At 42.0% G+C, this 21,174-nt stretch overlaps 1 protein-coding gene across 15 annotated transcripts in view; it reads left to right on the top strand.

Annotated features, from left to right (window-relative positions):
* NR2C2 (nuclear receptor subfamily 2 group C member 2) overlaps positions 1-21,174 on the top strand; it is a 96,064-nt gene that overhangs the window by 50,356 nt on the left and 24,534 nt on the right. For 11 of the 15 annotated variants that reach the window (XR_004060342.1, XM_030940068.1, XM_030937080.1 and 8 more), the window contains 4 exons: positions 6,858-6,968; positions 7,558-7,614; positions 16,963-17,163; positions 19,535-19,637. Coding sequence is in view for 13 of the 15 variants with exons in the window: in XM_030937080.1 (XP_030792940.1) it covers positions 6,858-6,968; positions 7,558-7,614; positions 16,963-17,163; positions 19,535-19,637 (472 nt within the window). In the remaining 2 variants the exon portion in view is untranslated. The remainder of the gene's footprint in view (positions 1-6,857; positions 6,969-7,557; positions 7,615-16,962; positions 17,164-19,534; positions 19,638-21,174) is intronic. The other 4 variants (XR_004060372.1, XM_030941077.1, XM_010381516.2 and 1 more) reach the window with 1 other exon arrangement.

Genomic DNA, 21,174 nt, shown 5'->3' with positions numbered 1-21,174 from the left:
TTGAATCATATATAGTCTTTTGTGACTGGCTTCTTTTACCTAGCGTAATGTCTTTAAGGCTTATCCATGTTGTAGCATGTACCAGTACTTGATTATTGCCAAATAATATGCCATTGTATGGATACACACCACATTTTATCTATTCATCATTTAATGGACTTGGGTGTTTTCACTTTTTGGCTATTAGGAATAATGCTATGAACATTGTGTACCAGTTTTTCTGTGAACACGTTTTCATTGCGCGTGCGCGCGCGTGTGTGTGTGTGTGTGTGTACACACCTAAAAGTGGAATTGCTGGTCAAATAGTAACTATTTTCAAACTTTTGAGGAACTGCCAGAGTGTTTTTCAAAGTGACTGCACCATTTTATGTTCCCACCAGCTGTATGTGAAGGATCTGGTTTTTCCTCAACCTTGCTAACATTTGTTATCCTGCATCTTTTTTATTGTAGCCATCCCTAGTGGGCGTGAAGTGGTATCTCATTGTGGTTTTGATTTGTATTTCCAGTGATGTTGAATATTTTTTCAAGTGCTTATTGGCCGTTTTGTATATCTTCTTTGGAGAAATGTCTGTTCAACCCCTTTGATAATTTGTAATTGGTTTTTGTCTTCTTCTCATTGAGTTATAAGGGTTCTTCATATGTATTCTGAATACAAGTCCCTTATCAAATATATGATTTGAGAATTATTTTCTCCCATTCTATCCATTTTCTTTTTCACTTTCTTAATTGTCTTGAAGCACAAAAGATTTTAATGTTGGTAAAACCCATTTTATGTATTTTGTTGTTGTTGCTTTTGTTTCAAGTGTAATATATTAAGAAACCATTGCCTAATCCACGGTCATGAGGATTTGCACCTGTGTTTTTTAATTTTTATAAATGATATGAGGTTGGATTTAATATTATATTTTAAAATAACATATAAAGAATTTTCTGTTTGAGAGACACATTAGCACATTGTATTATGTGTACTAAAGACACTTATGTAGTGTTTATAACTTAGGTTTAGAAAAATTTTCAGAAGGTTTATGAAGTATCAGTTACCATTTGCTGAAGGTAACTAATGTTTAACTTATTATTCATTAACTTTCACACCAGTGCCATAAAGTAGTAACAATATGTCCATGTTGAATTTGAGGAAATTTTGAAGTTTCACATATTCGCTATTAGAAGATTTATTTATATATTTATTTATTTTTTGAGACAGAGTCTCGCTCTGTCCCCCAGGCTGGAGTGCAGTGGCGCGATCTCAGCTTGCTGCAAGCTCTGCCTCCCAGGTTCACACCATTCTCCTGCCTCAGCCTCCCGAGTAGCTGGGACTACAGGCGCCTGCCACCACGCCCAGCTAATTTTTTGTATTTTTAGTAGAGACGGGGTTTCACCATGTTAGCCAGGATGGTCTCTATCTCCTGACCTCGTGATCTGCCCTCCTCGGCCTCCCAAAGTGATGGGATTACAGGCGTGAGCCACCGCGCCTGGTTAGGGGTTTAAATGACTTATTTAAGGTGATAGTACAAGTTTCAAAGTCCAGGTCTGTCAGATTCCATAGCCTGTGGGTACTCCAATAATGCTGATGACTTTAAAACTTCTTGCAAGTAAAGTAAGGACGTGAGCCAAAATTTGGCCTATTATTCTGCCAGTGAAGAATTCTCAATCTAGTCACAAACCAAATGTGAACCATATAATGACATTTCTGTCAGTGCCGGAGTGCCTATAGGAAGGAAGATAGTCCCATAAGATTATAACTGCATTTTGACTGTACCTTTTCTATGTTTAGATACACAGATACTTAGCATTGTGTTACAGTTGGCTATAGTATTCACCACAGTCACATGCTGTACAAGTTTGTAGCCTAGGGGCAATAGGCCGTACCGCATAGCCTAGATGTGTAGTAGGTTATGCCATCTAGGTTTGTGTAAGTACACGCTATCGTGTTCACACGATGAAATGACCTAATGACACATTTCTCAGAACATATTCCTGTCTTTAAGCAACACGTAAATGTATCTGAAACTGTCAGAATTAACTTGCAAACTAATAGACTCAACCAAAAATTTAAATGTTCATTGTTAAAGGATTCAATGAATATACTCTGATAAAGTGGCCAGCCTTTTCTTTTCAGTTACAAATAAACAGAGCCAGCCATTATATGTACATGATCCTGGGAGACATACCTTGCAGGATCTGAGCCTCACCATACCTCCTATAAAATGGTTGTGCTTGTCCTGCCTATTTCTTAGTGAAGAGAGAGCTAATCCATATTTTTTAAGCTAAAAGTCACTGTAAAAATGTGCGATTCTGTTGACTTCATTGTAGTGAATTTGTTGTTGTTAAAATGTATGCTTATGAAAGAAAAAAATTTAATAGCCCAGTAATGAATTAATTGATAATATTTTATCAAATTGAGATAATAATTCACATACCATAAAATTCATTTTTTAAAAATGGACAGCTTAGTGGGTTTTAGTACATTCACAAGCGTATACAACCATCACCACTGTCTAAATCCAGAATATTTTCATCATGCCCCCACTAAAAAACCCACATCTCTTAACAATTATTCTTGCTACTCCCGTTCCCCTATCACCTGGGCAACCACTGATCTACTTTCTGTCTCCGTGGATTTGCCCATTCTGGAATTTTAAATAAATACAATCATGCGATATATGGTGGTCTTTTGTGGCTGATTCTTCCATGTTGTAGCATGTATCAGCACTTCATTCCTTTTTATTGCCAAATAATATTCCATTACATGGATATACCATGTTTTATTTATCCATTCGTCATTTGAGAGATATTTGAGTTGTTTTTACTTTTTACCTGTTATCACTAATGCTGCTGTGAACATTTGTATACAAGCTTTTGTGTATACATATGTTTTTCTTTGTCTTGAGTGTATACCTAGGAGTGAAATTATGGGTCCCATGGCAACTCTGTGTTTAACTTTGAGGAACAGCCAGACTGTTTTCCAAAGTAACTGTACCATTCTACATTACTACCAGCAGTGTATGAAGGTTCCCATCTCCACATTTTCACCAATACTTGTTATTGTCTATCTTTTACATTGTAGCCATCCTAGTGGATATGAAGTGGTATCTCATCGTGGTCTTGATTTGCATTTCCCTAACAACTAATGACCTTTAAACATCTTTTCCTGTGCTTATTGGCCATTTGTATATCTTCTAGGAGAAATGTCTTAACTCTTTGCCCATTTTTAAATTGGGATTTTTGTCTTTTTGTTATTAAGTTGTAATGATACATGATTTGCACTTTTTTCCCCCCATTTTATAGGTGGTCTTTTCACTTTCTCGATGGTGTCTTTTGAAACACAAAACTCATTAGTTTGGGTTCAGGTATGCTGGCTCACACCTGTAATCCCAACACTTTGGGAGGCCAAGGAGGAAGGATCACTTTAACCAGGAGTTGGAGACAAGCCTGGGCAACATAGGGAGACATCATCTCTGCAAAAAAATTTAAAATTAGGTGGTGCACGCCCATAGTCCAAGCTACTTGGGGGCGTGAGGTGGGTAGATCACTTGAGCCTGGAAGGTTGAGGCTGCAGTGAACCAAGATCATGCCCCTGCATTCTGGCCTGGGCATCCAGGAGTGAGTCCCTGTCTCAAAAAAAAAAAAAATTTTTTTACGGCCGGGCACGGTGGCTCACGCCTGTAATCCCAGCACTTTGGGAGGCCGAGGCGGGTGGATCACCTGAGGTCGGGAGTTGGAGACCAGCCTGACCAAAATGAAGAAACTCCGACTCTACTAAGGATACAACATTATCCGGGCGTGGTGGCTCATGCCTTTAATCTCAGCTACTTGGGAGGCTGAGGCAGGAGAATCACTTGAACCCAGGAGGCAGAGGTTGCAGTGAGCCGAGATTGCACCATTGCACTCCAGCCTGGGCAACAAGAGTGAAACTCTGTCTCAGAAACAAAACAACAAAATAAATTAAATTAGCCGGGCATGGTGGCACACACCTGTCATCATAGCTACTCAGGAAGCTGAGTTGGGAGGATTGCTTGGGCCCAGGAGGATGAGGCCGCAGTGAGCCATAATTGTGATACTGCACTCCAGCACAGGTAACAGAGTAAGAGATCTTGTCCCAAAAAAAAAAAAAAAAGTTTCTAGTTTTGATGATTATTTTCTAATTTTTCTTGTGCTACTTTCGCTTTTGGTGTCGTCTAAGAATCACCTAATTCAACTTAACAAAAATTTACACCTGTGTTTTCTGAGAGTTTTATAGTTTTAACTCTTACATGTAGATCTTTGATCCATTTTGATTTTTTTTTTTTTTTGTAATAGTGCAAGGTAGGTGTCCAGATTTGTTCCCCTGCGTTTGATTTCCACTTGTCCCATCACCATTTGTCAAAGACTGTTCTTTGCCTATTGAATTATTGTGGCACCTTTCTCAAATTTGAACATACACATGAGAGTTTATTTCTGCGTTCTTTGTTGTATTCCTTTGGTCTGTATGTCTTGTCTTTATACCAGTACTGCAATTTTTTAATAAGTTACAAGGAGTTTATAATTGCATATATTTACAGTACAAAGTGATGTTATGATCTATGAGTACAATGTGTAAAAATTAAATCAAGCTCATTAACATATCCATCACCTTAAATACTTATTTTTGCCATGAGAACATTTGAAATTTACTCTTAGCAATTTTGAAATGTACACTAGCCTTTTATTAACTATATTCGCCATGCTGTGCAATAGATCTAAAAAAAAAATAAAAGTATTCCTCCTGTCTGAGATTTTGTACCTTTTGACCTTTCATCTTCCCATTCCCCCTGCCCCTCAGCCTCTGTAACTACCATTTCACTCTGGTTTTATGAGTTTGATTCTTTTAGATTCTGCATTTAAGTGAGAACATGTGGTATTTGTCTTTCTGTGCCTGGCCTATTTCATTACCATAATGTTCTCCAATTCCATCCGTGTTGTCAGAAATGACCGAATTTCCTTCTTTTTAAAGGCTGAATAGTATTCCATTGTGTGTATATACCACATTTTCTTTATTCATTCATCTATTGATGGACATATTGGTTGATTATGTAACTTGGCTATTACAGACAGTGCTGCAAAGAACATGGGAATGCAGACATCTCTTCGACAAACTGATTTCAAATCTTTTGGGTAAATACCCAGAAGTGTGATTGCTGGATTCCACACGGTTTTAACTACTGTAGCTTTGTAAATAAGTTTTGAAATAAGGAAGTGTGAGTCCTCCAACTTCATTCTTTTTCAAGATTGTTTTGAATATTCTAGGTCACATTCATTCCCATATTTTAGGATCATTTTGTCAATTTATGCAAAAAAGCACCTGAAATTTTGATAGGGATTACATTGAATCTGTAGATCAATTTGGGGAATATCACCATCTTAACAATATTAAGTTTTACAATCCATGAACACAAATGTCTCTCTGTTTATTTAGCGTTTTTGTTTTTGTTTCTGTTTTTTACGGAATCTTGCTGTGTCGCCCAGGCTGGAGTGCAGTGGCGCAGTGTCAGCTCCCTGCAAGCTCTGCCTCCCAGGTTCACACCATTCTCCTGCCTCAGCCTCCCTAGTAGCTGGGGATATAGGCGCCCACCACCTCGCCTGACTAATTTTTTGTATTTTTGGTAGAGACAGGGTTTCACTGTGTTAGCCAGGATGGTCTCGATCTCCTGACCTCGTGAGCCACCGTGCCCGGCCTATTTAGGTGTTTTAAATTTCTCATAGCAATATTTTGTAGTTTTCAGTATTCAAATCTTGCATTTCTTTTGTGAAATTTATTTTATTTCTAAATATATTATCCTTTTTGATGCGTGGTCAGTGGGATTGCTTCCTTAATTTCATTTTCAGATTGCTCATTGCTAATATATAAAAATACAATTGATTATTGTGCTTTTGTTTTTGGGGGTTTTTCCTTTTTCTTTTTTTTTCTTTTTTCTTTTTTGTTTTTTTTTTGGAGACAGAGTTTCACTCTTGTCGCCCAGGCTGGAGTGCAGTGGCGCGATCTTGGCTCACTGCAACCTCTGCCTCCCGGGTTCAAGCAATTCTCCTGTCTCAGCCTTCCTAGTAGCTGGGATTACAGGCATACGCCACCATGCCTGGCTAATTTTGTATTTTTAGTAGAGACAGGGTTTTACCATGTTGGTCAGGCTGGTCTCAAACTCCTGACCTCAAGTGATCCTCCTGCCTCAGCCTCCCAAAGTGCTGGGATTTTAGGTGTGAGCCGCCACAGCCAGCCACAATACACTTTCTATCAAGAAAAAATATATCTGTCCACTTCAAATATCCAGGTGACCACCTAGCACCTGAACCTTGCCTTTGGTATAAGTATTGACTAAATTTCAGACCATGTGGTCCTGACAGGCTTTTCCCAGCTCCATCCCATTGGGGCTGAGAAATTACCAGAACCCTTTTATAAGTACTAATCCCAGTAGTTTTCAGTGTAATGTCGGTTTTGTTTGTCATCCCCTGCTGTGTTGTGAGAGCCTTTCTTGGGAAACCATCATATTAAAGGAATGTTTTACAGGTGGCTTTGGAGACAGGGATAACATTCAAAGATCATCTTTAAAATGTTATTTTGGTAGGTTTTTACTTTATTAAAGTGTGCAGAGCAGAATTGCAAATTCCTTTGGTTTCTTCTTGCATTTCCAACAGTTAGGAACAGCTGTTTTAAGATTGTATTTTTCTGGGGGACACCCTGTAGCAACATCTCATTGATTCCTTTGTCATACTTCTGGGTCCAACCTCAGAACCATACAAGTTTATCACTCCAGGCCACAGTGAAAGCAAGAGGCATGGTCTTCAGGCCACCTCTGAGCATCATTCTGAACCCCCTTATGATCCAGCCCACTTCTCGCCCACAGGTAACACGTACACAGACCTCTCGGCCGGAATCTCCAGGGATGACCAGCCCCTCCCCACGCATCCAGATAATCTCCACCGACTCTGCTGTAGCCTCACCTCAGCGCATTCAGGTACCTGCACCAGTCCCACTTCGTTCCACCTATCTGCCAAAGGCAACTCTGCCTTTCCTGAACTCTTTCCAAAAACAAACCTTCCTAAGGGTTTCACTAAGGAGTTGTGCCTTTTAGGCATCAAATACAATACAACTTCATCGATTCTTTAAAAAAAAATAAAAAATGCTTACATTTATTTAACCAACTTACATGTAAAGCAAAAGCCTGAACTGTTGTTTCAAACTATTGAGATGAAGTACCATTTTATTACTTATTTGCTTCCAAATTGAGAGGCCGCATATCTTAGTACTGTGATTGAGAGCAAGGGCCCCTACTTGAAGTCAAATCCAGTGCCCCACTTAGCTTTTTTGACCTTGGTCAATTAACATTTTAATGCCTCACTTTCTTCATTTGGAAAATATACATAATAGTAGTTATTTGCCTCACGAAGTTATTATGAAGAATCAAAGGGATATTGCTTATAAAGTGCTTAGAATGGTGCCTAACACATAATAATGTTCAATGTGTACTAATTATATAATAACTATTATTATTAATATTGTTATTAACTAATCGATATTCACTTATGGGAAGTTGTCTTCCCTAGGGCTCTGAACCTGCCTCTGGCCCATTGAGTGTTTTCACCTCTTTGAACAAAGAGAAGGTAGGTGTATCAAGCTTGTAGGCAAAAAGTTGGGAGGAAGGGATAATATATTGATGACAAAGATTTATTGTTATCTCAACAAGCTGAATCAAAAAACCAGTTATAACTGTTGATTTTTGTTTTTCTCCTTGCAATTTTATCAGTTTTTTTGCCTCACTTTGATGCTCTCTTGTTAGTTGCATATGTGTTTTATATTGTTGTTATGTCTTTTGGAGAATTAACCACTTTCTTGCTTGCTTTCTTGGTTGCTTGCTTTCTTTTTATTTATTTTTGAGACAGGGTCTTGCTGTATTGCCCAGGCTGGTCTTGAACTCCTGACCTCAAGTGATACTCCTGCCTCAGCTGAGTATTTTGTAATCCCAAAGTGCTGGGATTACAGGCTTGAGTCACCATGCCCAGCCACCCCTTTCTTATTATGTACCACTTCCCTTTATCTTTATTTTCCTTGTTCTGAAGTCTGCTTTGTCTGAAATTACTGTAGTTACTCCAGCTTTCTTTTTATTAGTGTTGGTTGCTAGCATGGTATAACTTTCTCTATGTTTGGACACTTTTTTTTTTTTTTTGAGACAGGGTCTTGCTCTGTCACCCAGGCTGGAGTGCAATGGCGTGAACACAGCTCACTGCAGCCTCTACCTCACAGGCTCAAGCCATCCTCTCATCTACGCCTCCCAAGTAGTTGGGGCTGCAGGCGCATACCACCATGCCTGGATACACACACACACACACACACACACACACACACACACACACACACACACGATTTGTTTTGTTTTGTTTTTTTTTAATAGAGATGGGATCTCACCATGTTGCCAAGGCAGGTCTCAAACTTCTGAGCTCAAGCAATCCGCCTGCCTCAGCCTCCCAAAGTGTTGGGACTACAGGTGTGAGCCACCATGCCTGGCCAACTTTTTTTTTTTTTTTTGCGAGAGTCTGGCTCAGTCTGGCTCTGTCGCCCAGGCTGGAGTGCAGTGGCGCCATCTCGGCTCACTACAAGCTCCGCCTCCCGGGTTCACGCCATTCTCCCAGTCTCAGCCACCTGAGTAGCTGGGACTACAGGCGCCCGCCACCATGCCCGGCTAATTTTTTGTATTTTTAGTAGAGATGTGGTTTCACCGTGCTCTCGATCTCCTGACCTTGTGATCTGCCCTCCTCAGCCTCCCAAAGTGCTGGGATTACAGGCATAAGCCACCGCACCCGGCCTTTTTTTTTTTTTTTTTAGGAGAGTCTTGCTCTGTTGCCCAGGCTGGAGTGCATTTACTATTCATAGACAGGATTGTAGGGCACTACAACTTCAAACTCCTGAGCCCAAGCTATCCTTCTGCCTCAGCCTCTCAAGTATTTGGGACTACAGATGTGCACCACTGTCAGCTACTCCATCACTTTATTTTGCATCTGTCTGTGTCTTTATATATAAAATGGGTCTCCTGTAGGCAATATGTATTGGGGTCTTGATTTTTTCCCATTTTTTTCCTACTTCCTGTATAATTTCATAAGAGTCTTGTTTTTTTACCCAGCTGACATTCTGTCTTTTCATTGTGAATGTGGATCAATTCATAAAGTGATTGTTGATATATTTGGATTAATATCTTCCGTTTAGGCTGGGTATGGTGGCTCACACTTGTAATCCCAGCACTTATGGAGGCTGAAGAAGGCTTATCTCTTGAGCCCAAGAGTTCGAGACCAGCCTGGGCAACAAAGTGAGATTGTATCTCTACAAAAAAAAACTAAAAAATTAGCCAGACATGGTGATGCATTCCTGTAGTCCCAGCTACTTGGGAAGCTTTGGTGGGAGGGTTGCTTGAGCCCCAGAGGTTGAGGCTGCAGTGAGCTGTGATCATGCCACTGCACTCCAGCCTGGGCCACAGAGCAAGACCCTGTCTCAAAAAACTAAAATAATAATTCAGAACTATTCATATGAGCTAAGATTTATACTTAAGTAAAAGATTTATTTACCTTTTCGCACAGGTCAGGATTTATTTACCTTTTTGCAAACCTTTTTTAAAGCAGGTTCCTTCTACCCTTTTTATTTTTAGTTAATAATCTTTGCTATTATCTTTTGGTATGCTCTAATATATGATCTGTCTTATAAACTTTATATATATTCTATATGTAAATTCTATATTTGTTATAGGAAATTGTATATATGTAGGTATGTGAGTGGACAGGGTGGTATGTGTATATAAATAGTATGGGAAATCTGAAGAGCTGGTTTTGGGTCGGGGGACAAACCCTTGAAGGGATTCTCATTGTACTCAGAAAGAAATCCAGACTTGCAGCAGGGCCATCCCACCTCCCTCTTTAGGTTCCTGGGCCATGCTGGTTGTCCATGGGCCTGAGAGCAGTTCCTAGGAGTTTGTTCCTCTCAGGGCTTTCCATATGCCAGAACATTTCTCTTTGCTGGAACGCTAAACATTTATCTGGCTGCTGTCTCCTCAGCCTTAAATCTTTCTTTCTTTTTTTTTTTTTTTATAAAGGCGTTTCGCTCTTGTCACCCAGGCTGGAGTACAGTGGCACAGTGTTGGCTCACTGCAACTTCTGCCTCTCAGGTTCAAGCGATTCTTCTGCCTTAGCCTCCCAAGTAGCTGGGATTACAGACATGCGCCACCACTGCCCAGCTAATCTTGTATTTTTAATAGAGACAGAGTTTCACCATGTTGACCAGGCTGGTCTTGAACTCCTGACCTCAGGTGATCCTCCCGCCTTGGCCTCCCAAAGTACTGGGATTACAGGCACTAGCTACTGTGCCACCCAGCCCAAATCTTGTCTTAAATGTCACCTTGTCACAGAGGTTTTCCCTGACCTCTCTCTCTGTTTTTTTTTTTTTTTTTTTTTTTTTTTTTTTTTTTTTTTTTTTTTTTGAGGTGGAGTCTCGCTGTGTCACCCAGGCTGGAGTGTAGTGGCGTGATCTTGGCTCACTGCAACCTCCATCTCCCGGGTTCACGCCATTCTCCTGCCTCAGCCTCCCGAGTAGCTGGGACTACAGGTGCTTGCCACCACGCCTGGCTAATTTTTTGTATTTTTAGTAGAGACGGGTTTTCACTGTGTTAGACAGGATGGTCTCGATCTCCTGACTTCGTGATCTGCCCGCCTTGGCCTCCCAGAGTGCTGGGATTACAGGATTGAGCCACCACACCCAGCCCCCTGACCTCTCTTTCTAAAGTTAAGTACTTTTGTTATTCAGGGTTACCCCAACCTAGTCTTTTCTCTCATAACATGTACCATAAATTGAAATTGTTTACTGACTGGTTTGTTTCCTTGTGTATTGCCAGTCTCTTCGACTGAACTAAAAGTTTCATGAGATCAGGAGCCATCTTCATATGCCACTGTCTAACACACTGTCTGACAGAGGAGACCCTCAGTAAATATTTGAGGAATGAATGAAAGAATGAGTAAGCCATGGTAAAAAAGTCTTGACTTTTTCATCAGGAGCGATTTGATAAGATGAAAGGGATAAGACAAGACTGAGTGAGGAAAGGAGTATGTGAGAGCTTAGAGGGAAGAAATACTTTACCAAGGTCCTGGCATGTTCTGGGCAGTGTACCAAGCAGTTTCACACACATCATATCGTTTCACTTTCCTAGTCATCCTTTTTCATAGATACATAAATGGAGCTCAAGGGCTTGTGTAACTGCTCCAAGTTGACACAGCTGGAAAGTAGTAGAGTAAGCATTCATATTCATGTCTGTAGCTACCAAGCCCTGTCTCCCGTGTTTACAGTGAAAGAGGTGGCAAGGTGAGGATAGGGAGGAACTGGAGCGGCTACCTCATCTAAAGGGGTAGCCAACCCACACGCATCTCCAGCCACTTGGCACCATGGGGAGAACTTGAGCCTAGGATGACCTGAGCTTCCAGTTTGTCAAGAGAACTACAAATTTGATTTTGATTATGGGAAATACTCAATTTTTAGATGTTAACAAAGTTTTTTTAAAAAATATTTAGGGGGCTGAGTGCAGTGGCTCACACCTGTAATCCCAGCACTTTGGAGGCTGATGTAGGTGGATCGCTTGAGCTCAGGAGTTCAAGACCAGCCTGGGCAACATAATGAGACGTCATCTCTACAAAAAATACAAAAATTAGCCAAGCGTGGTGGCACGAGTCTGTAGTCCCAGTTACTTGGGAGACTGAGATGGGAGGATCATTTGAGGATAAGAGGTGGAGGTTGTAAAGAGCCAACATCATGCTACTGCACTCCAGCCTGGGTGACAGAGCAAGACCTGGTCTCAAGAAAAAAATTTAAAAAAAAAAAAATTGGGGGTAGTCAAACAAAAGTTATCCAGTGGCTGGTTTTTGCCTGCAGCCCATTCATTGGCAGGCTCTTCTTTGCAACAGAGATGTTGAGCTGGCTGGAAGAGAGTGGGTAACATGGGGGAGAATGGTGGTGTATAAGATCGTTTCAAGGTCCTTTGGGATTAGAACTAGAGAGGACCTTAACTAGAGAGGACCTTAGCTTAGTAAAGTCAGTTGTGCTATAATGTGACATGCATTCCTGAAAATTCCCACACTTTGCCAAATTGTGCAATGAAAACCACAGGACTGATGGGAAAAAAATGAGATTAGTGACACAATACTCAAAAACTTTGTCAGCAACATATTAAAAAACAGATAGTGAATCTAATAAAACCTGCAAGTCGTTAAATACATAGTGACTATAATAAATATGGTACTTGATCAGGCGTGGTGGCTCATGCCTGTAATCCCAGCACTTTGGGAGGCCGAGGTGGACGGATCACCTGAGGTCGGGAGTTTGAGACCAGCCTGACCAACATGGAAAAACCCCATCTCTACTAAAAATACAAAAAAATTAGCTGGGCATGGTACCGTGTGTCTGTAATCCCAGCTTCTCTGGAGGCTGAGGCGGGAGAATCGCTTGAACCTGGGAGGCGGAGGTTACCGTGAGCTGAGATCGATCGTGCCATTGTACTCCAGCCTGGGCAACAAGAGCGAAATTCCATCTCAAAAATAAATAAATACGGCACTTTACCTTGAAAAAGTCCTGTAGTTTCTTTGTGGAGGTAGGTGTAGGGAGGATTGCGTCTCATGAGTTACTTGAGTGGTGGACATGAGGTGACCTGAAATCACCAGATGGATTGAATGTGACTCATACCATGTGCACTGAGTATCCCTGCATGGATAACTTCAGCTCAGTGTCGTTTTCTGTTAACCTATTTACCTAGTGTTATTCATGGAAGAAACCACGCATAAACACAAAATTTGCATTATATGCTAATTATTTACTAACATATCAATCATGTTCAAACAACTTCACCTTTTCACAGCAAGCATTATAGCAGCTCTGACTAGGTAGGCTATTGAGGGCCCTAAAAGTCACAGAAAATAGCCCTTATCTTCTTACATTACTCCCTTCCCCCCAATTTGTTATAGTTTACAGACAGAAAGTTAAGAATTTTTGTTCCAAATAAAGAAGTTAAATAAAATTTGCCTCTTGTATTAGTTTCTCAGGGCTGTCACAATAAATTACCACAAACTTGGTGGCTTAAAACAATAGAAATTTATTTTCCCAACCTTCTGGTGGCCAGAAGTCTGAAATCAAGGTGTCAGCAGGGTAAGCTTCTAGGAGAGTGTCCTTCCTTGTCTCCTCCTACCTTCTGGTGGGTGCCAGCAGTCCTTGGCATTCCTCGCTTGCTTGCAGCTGCATCACTCCAATCTCTGCCTCCATTGCCACGTGGTCTTCTTATAAGGACACACCATTCATTGAATTAGGGCCCACCCTAATGCAGTATTACCTCATCCTAATTACATTTGCAAAGGCCCTACTTCCAAGTAAGGTCACATTAATAGATACTGGGAATTCTGGCTGGAATGTATCTTTTCAGGGAGTAAAGTTCTATGCACAATACCTCTCCTCCACAGCCGACTTAAATTTTAATGAGCTTGGATATATCCTTGCAATTTGATGTTTCCTCTAGGTCATTAAATAGGAATCTATCTGTGTTTGTTAACAAGGTCTTGCTTAGTGGTCACCCTTGTGTTCCAATAGGGTATTTGGAAGATTTTTTTTTTCTGCCTGCATTTTTAGTTTTCTCATGGAGGTGTTCTCTCTAAATGGAGGATACAAATGTCTTAGGAGGGTAAAGATAAACAAAAAAATCCCCAAATTATAAGTAATTCATTGAATTTTTATGAGCGCGAGTCTTTGAGAAAAAAAGGAAAGAATAATCTAGCCAGGTACATTGGTTCTCAGCTTTTGGGAGGTGAAGGCACGAGGATCACTTGAGCCCAGATGTTCAAGACCAGCTTGGACAAAATAGTGAGATCCCCATCTCTAGAGAAAAAAAAAAAAAATTGCCAGGCATGGTGGTGCTTACCTGTAGTCCCAGCTACTCTGGAGGCTGAGATAGGAGGATTGCTTGAGCCCAGGAGGTCGAGGCTGCAGTGAGCCAGGATCATGCCACTGCACTCCAACATGGGTAACAGAGCAAGACCCTGTCTCAAAAAAAAAAAAAAAAAAAAAATTCTGAGCCTTGAAGTATGTTATATACTGCCACTAAGAGCTGCTGTCCCTGTCTGGAACCAGTAACCTCTACCTCCCAACACCATACCCTGACCTCATACTTGCCATACCTCAACCACAATGACTGGAGAAGAGCATACAAGGAAATGACATGCTGGTTATCTGTGTGTGCTCTGGTACAGAATGTGTCATCTCTGAATACAAAAGGGCAAAGGAATTACTAGTGTTGCCTTGGTTTTAGTTGGTAATTGAAGACCCCTGTCAATCACATAACTATGTCATTTCTTAACAGGGAAAACAGTTTAGGAAGGAAATAAGAATTGATAGACATGCGCCAGGCTTGGTGGCTCATGCCTGAATCCTAGCACTTTGGGAGGCCAAGGCAGCAGGATCACTTGAGCCCAAGAATTTGAGGCCAGCCTGGGCAACAAAATGAGACTCCATCTCTACAAAAAAATTTTCTAAAATATTAGCTGGGTGTGGTGACACACGCCTGTGGTCTCAGCTACACAGAAGGCTGAAGCAGAAGGATTGCTTGGGCCTAGGAGGTTGAGACTGCAGTGAGCCATACTCATGCCACTGCACTCCAGCCTGGGTGACAAAGTGAGACTCTTGTCTCAAAAAAAAAAATTGTAGACATTTGATTCACAGAGCTCAAGGTTATAAGGGCTTCGAAAGGCCATCTTGTTTATCTAAGGCAAGAAATCCCTTCTGTGACAGCTGAGAGAAGTGTGTGTCAACCAGCCTATGTCTGCAGTCTCTCAGTTGAGCCTTGGGTGGGAAAGTTTTTTTAAAGATAATTCTTTTCACAAGGTTTTCTGTCTCATGTTTTATGTTTCTGGGGGACTCTGGGCATGCCACAGATTGTAATGATGAAAGGTTCTTCCTTTCATTCCCTCCAAATCTGTTCTCCTTGAGCCTTAAACATCCTTTGCCCCTTTAATTGGAAATGATGATATACTGGGGTTTGTCTCATGATCAGCTGAGGATTCATTCTTGGATCTGTCATCCTATTCTACTGTCCTCTCTGGTCTTGCACTTGGCTGTGCCCTGAAGCATACTTTGCCACATTTTTGCAGTTTCCTCTTATGTTTGATTCAAATCTTCACTCAGTGTCACATACTCAGAGATGTCTCTCCTCCCAAAGTTGCATCCCTGTCTCCTTCCCAATGTCATGCTTTTTCTGTTTATTCTGCTTTTTGTTTTCTCCAGGGCATTTACACTGACTGATATTATTTGTTCAGAGTTCATGGTCTGTTTCCCCCACTAGAAGTTGAGTTCCATGATAGTGGGACCTTTTTTTGTTCACGTCCCTATTCCTAGTACCTAGAACAGTGCTTGACTCATAGTGGGTGCTCAGTAAACATTTAAGTGATTGAATCTTTTCTTGCCTATGTCATTTTATTTTGAGCCAGCCAACATTGTCTTATTTTCCATATTGCAGTTAGCAAAGCTGTTGTGTTAGACTGTGTGAGTTTGTTATCTCAACCTTGGGAGTTCCATTTCTTTTTTTTTTTTGGAGACGGAGTTTCCCTTTGGTCGCTCAGGCTGGAGTGCAGTGGCACGATCTTGGCTCACTGCAAACTCTGCCTCCTGGGTTCAAGCGATTCTCGTGTCTCAGCCTTCCAAATAGCTGGGACTACAGGCGCCCACCACCATGCCCAGCTAATTTTTGTATTTTTAGTAGAGATGGGGCTTCACCATGTTGACCAGGCTGGTCTTGAACTCTTGACTTCAGGTGATCCTCCCACCTCGGCCTCCCAAAGTGTTGGGATTACAGGGATGAGCCACCGCGCCCGGCCAGAGTTCCATTTCAAAAGTCTGTCAAGAGGTGGTAGATGCTAGACCTGCCCATAAATGTACTGTGCTGTAGGAAACTGAGTTCCAGCCAGAGACATAGCATGTTTCCCCTCACCCAACACAGCAGCAGCAGCAGCAGCAGCTCCAGAGTCCTCTTTGTAGTAAGGGTCTGCTGGTGCCTGGAGGGAGAGGTGGCAGTGCTGCTAGCCAGGAACATCTGGCCTAGGAGAGAGGCAGGACGGGGGTTAGAACAACTTCAAAGAACTTCACGAGCAAAAAAAGAGAGTCCATTCTTGTCATAGCAACTGTTTTTGTTGTGACTGATGCAGTTAGACAAGGACTGTGTGAAGAAGTGGAGTCTTGACAGTGATGCTCCTGAAGAGTGGGAACTCCCAGAGGAATAAGGGTCAAGATTTCTCCAGAGTCAGTGCCCACTTCCTTCAGTGCATCCTATGATTTTTTATTGTCTTCTCTCTATGTGCCAGGCCTTGTGCTGGCCCTGGGGATATAGCAGTGAATCAGATGTAGTCTCTATCCTTAAAGACCTCAGAGTCCAGAAGTGGGAGTGAAGGAGGTGGGTGGTCAATTAGTGGTGAGTTGAGTGTGTGTCAGCAAGGGTCTCCCTGTATTCTCTCAACCTAAGGCAATAGTATTTACAGGACCTTTTAGAAAGAGGCCATCTTTGAAGCAGTCGTTCCCAAGTTGTTGGACTTCATGGATCAGCAGCATTTCAAGAGTTAGGATTGCCTACATTTCTTAATAGGTGAGGACAAGGACTTTTCAAAAAGTTAAACCTATCATTTATTACTGCCTTCATTTCATAAAATAAAGGGCATTTTACTTCTAAAAACAGTAGGAAAGATATGGTCCTAGACTAAAATTAGCTTTATGAAAATTTGTTTCCGAAAAACTCATTATTGTGTTTTGTTTTTCTCGATTCACCGTGGACTGGTGAAACCACGTGTTAAAGACAGCATTAATTCAAGGTGTTTGGCGGTCACCACTTTGAGCACCACCTGCAAATGCATGGGTCTTGTGACACTCCATGAGAGCGGTCTCCATGTTGTGTCTTATAGATTGTCACAGACCAGCAGACAGGACAGAAGATCCAGATAGTCACCGCAGTGGACGCCTCCGGATCCCCTAAACAGCAGTTCATCCTGACCAGCCCAGATGGAGCTGGAACTGGGAAGGTGATCCTGGCTTCCCCAGAGACATCCAGCGCCAAGCAACTCATATTTACCACCTCAGACAACCTTGTTCCTGGCAGGATCCAGGTAAGGCCTTTGGACAGGTATTTGTTTCAGCACTTCTGCTATTGAACTTGTTCCTGACTTGTTCTTACATCTGCCTTCGAGGCCAAATCCATCCCTGGAAGGTTCTTTGGGGACCTGCAAACATGGCAGGTTGCTGCTTTGGCCAAAGTAATAAACCAGCAAACCAGTGGCAAGGCCCAGAAGACAGTCAGCTATAACACTCAGAGAGGATGGAAGTAGAACAAGGAGGTCAGTGGCCACAGGAGACTGGCATGAGCAAGCCGGCCCTGAGGCTACTGGAGAATTGTTCTTACCTAAGGCCATGAAGCATCAGCCGTTGATATTTTAAAGGTACCACCTAGGGCTGACTACAGCCAAGCGAGAACTGACCTGTCCAGATCATCAGGTCTGTGGTCCCAGCTTTTCATTCTGTCTGTACTTGCCACTGGGTACTACTCGCTCTGGGCCCCTCAATTCTTGTCTCTATCTCTGCCTTGGTTCTTCCTGCTCTCTCAAGGCAGGATAGGGTTGAGGACAGTCTACAGCAAGGAAAAGAGCAGGCATTGAAGGAAAGCAGGGTTGTTGCTCAGCATGAGGATGGGAAGCATAGAATCTCCAAATCCAACACTTAGAGAACAGAAACTCAAGGTCAGTATCCCATGATGGCTGAGCACAGAGCATGCTTCGTCAGGGTTGTGTTTAATTTTTCTTTTAATTTTTGATAAAATATACATAATATAAAACTTACCATCGTAATCAGCTTTAGGTATACAGTTTAGTGGCATTAAGTAGATTTACATTGTTGTACCACTGTCTAGCTCTGTGTAACTCTTTTCCTCTTCCTAAGCTGAAACTCTATACTCATTGAACAGTAACTCTCCTCTCCCCTTCACCCAGTCCCTGGTGACCACCATTCTACTTTCCGTCTCCGTGAATTTGACTACTCTAGGTACCTCATATAAGTGAAATCAGCCTTTGTGTGACTGGCTTATTTCCCCCATCCATGTCGTAGCATGTGTCAGAATTCCATTCCTTTTAAAGGCTGAGTAATATTCTACTCTGTATATAGACCACATTTTTCTCTTCACCTGTTGGTGGACATGTAGGTTGCCTCCACCTTTTGACTATTGAATTCATGCTGCTTAGGAATCTCTGTTTTGGGTGGGGAGGTTCTACTATGAAGAAACTTAAGGAAGGGAAGAATTTTTTTGTCTTCTGATTGAGCTGGGATCAGAATGCCAACGTGTTCAGCTTTCAGAACTGTTCTTTTAGACACCTTACGCCACACTTACTAAATGCTGTCTCATCCTTCCTTTCCCGGAGTACATTGCGATCATCTGAAATCAGAAAGGAATTCCTCCTCCTTTAGAGTACTCCTTGTCTGTGAAAGAATGGCTGTTGATTTTGTTGCATGTTTCACAAGAGGTGATTCTACTTAATGATTTCTGTATGTGTTCCCACCGTGTATAAATCATTTTAAGTCTTATTGTTGGCTCAAGTTCAAGTACATTTTAAAATAACAGCTATTTTTCACTTTCGCATATTGATATCAGTTATAGTATTCTCCCAGATGAATTGCTGTTGCCTAGAAAATCACCACAAATTAGGGGAAGATAGCAGGTTTCAAAGGTCATTTGTTCTCTTCATCTCACCACCGGCTGCCTCAGTCAGAGTCCTAGTTATTTAATTAATAAAGTTTGGTTATTTCTCTGCCAATACACCTCTTTGCATACATTCAAGTTGTTATGGGAAGAATCTTAAATATCTTCATTTGGAAGCATCTGTGTGTGATTCCCCACGTGGGCCACAATTTTGGGTGGTTGTAGTAGCCAGATAGAGTAGATCAGTGGAAACCAGCACCTGATCCTGGGAAACCACCCAGCTGATGAGCAGTCCAGATGAGTGGCAGAACCATTCTAGGTGTCAGATTAAGTTGTCATTTGGGATTTTCTCAGTTCTGTCCAGAGTTCTCCTGCTTAGAAACCCAGCATTGAGAATTTATAGTTAAACATTACTTTGCTTAGTGATGTGGGTTTTTGTCTGTTTGTTTGTTTGTTTTTGAGATGGGGTCTCACTCTGTCACCCAGGCTGGAGTGCAGTGGCGCGATCTCGGCTCACTACCATGTCTGCCTCCCGGGTTCAAGCAATTCTTCTGCCTCAGCCTCCAGAGTAGCTGGGGATTACAGGCGCCCGCCACCACATTTGACTAATTTTATATTTTTAGTAGAGACGGTGTTTCACCATGTTAGCCAGACTGGTCTCAAACTGCCGACCTCAGGTGATCCACCCGCCTTGGCCTCCCAGAGTGCTGGGATTACAGACGTGAGCCACCGTGCCCAGCAGTGATTTGGTTTTTAATTGGCACCCCTGTTTATTTCCTGGTTTCTCCCAGATTGTCACGGATTCTGCCTCTGTGGAGCGTTTACTGGGGAAGACGGACGTCCAGCGGCCCCAGGTGGTAGAGTACTGTGTGGTCTGTGGCGACAAAGCCTCTGGTATGTAGTTCCAGGTTATGCTGGCACTTATAACGGGCCAACAGCATGAAGTAACTGTTGTGAGGTGGGGTGGTAGTTAATTTAGAAAGACCATTTTATCTACTTTTCTTATTGGGGTAATGATGTAAATAAGTAAGGTAGTTTGTCGAATAATTAGCCATAAAAAGGAAAAGTCAAGAAACGATTTCTGTGATTTGTAGATCTTGGTTAAGTGTGCATTTGCACAGCACTTGGCTATTTTACAAGATGTATAATTTGTATAATCCCCCTTCATCCTAACTGTAACTGTCTCTATCATCCCCTTACTATAACCCACTATGAATAACTGCTGTAATGAAGCAGGAGGCGGCATGTGATTCCAGCTAGAATCCCAGGGTCAGGAAAGGCCCCACAGAGGCAGTAACACCTGGGAGCCTTGGTGATTGTGTACATATTCGTTGGAGCAGGAGGAGGGCATTCCAGCAAGTGGAGCCAGGGCCTAGAGTTTGAGGTCTATACTCACGGTGTCCTTGAGAGAGAGCTCATAGGCTTCTGTGATTACGTTGGGTAAAGTGAAACTGAAGAAGATGTCTGGCCCAAAAATTCAAGTGCTGGCCTGCTTGTACTGGGGATCCATAGAAGGTTAGTGAGGCAGACAGGAAGGAATGGAAAAGTATTTTATAAGAACACAGTAGCAGGGATGCCAAGGGCACAGGCCTGTGTTCTGTGATGGCTGCCTGGTTCCACTTTCTTCTGTGGTCACAAAATTCACAGGAACTTTGGACACTGTAGTCCTGGTTTTTGTTTGTTTTGTTTTTTAAAAAGGAGGTTGGACCAAGCCTCTTAGGAAGACAGACCCAGACAAGCATCTACAGAAGATCAGAAGCTCCAGTTTCTCTTCCATGCTGGTGACACCATTTATCTGCCAATGGTGCCTGCCTCTGCTCCCACCCTTTGTCCTGGTAAACCCAATCCATCCTATCCCTTCTCTGAAACCCTTACCTACCCCAGTAGGCAGATAGACGGTGCTGCCTGTGATTCTGATTGCCCTTTCCTACAGATTTCTCTAATCAGTTGTTGCCTACTCATATAATTCACTCTACAGGCCTATCTTCCCCATCAGAATGTCAGAGCAAAAACCATGTCTTACCATCTATCTTTGTATTCCTGTCTTCTTGCTCAGCAAGGAAAGGCACTCTACAAACTTCTGAACAAATGAATGAAGCATGAACATAACAAAAGGGCCATAGAATCTGCTCGACTTCCCCTTTTGTCAGTCTTCTTCTGAGCTTAAGGAAAGGCCTAGTCACAGGCTCTTGGTGCCATTGTCTCCTGATATTAGTGTCACTCAAAGAGATAGAGAACTCAAGGAAATATATTGCAAAGAAAGGAAAAACAATGTTATAGAAGGCACTTTACCACAACTATTCTTAAAAGAACAAGACCGAGTTGTTCCAAATGCACACTTGGAAAATGGTTTTGCATACTAGAGCTTAGAACAATGGGAAACTCTGTAGCCACCATAAATGGTAATCCTGTGAAATGTATTCTCCTTGGC

The sequence above is a fragment of the Rhinopithecus roxellana genome, chromosome 1, assembly GCF_007565055.1.
Source record: "Rhinopithecus roxellana isolate Shanxi Qingling chromosome 1, ASM756505v1, whole genome shotgun sequence".
NCBI lineage: Eukaryota > Metazoa > Chordata > Mammalia > Primates > Cercopithecidae > Rhinopithecus > Rhinopithecus roxellana.
Note: the sequence above shows the minus strand (reverse complement) of the source record. Positions and strands in the feature narration are given on the sequence as shown.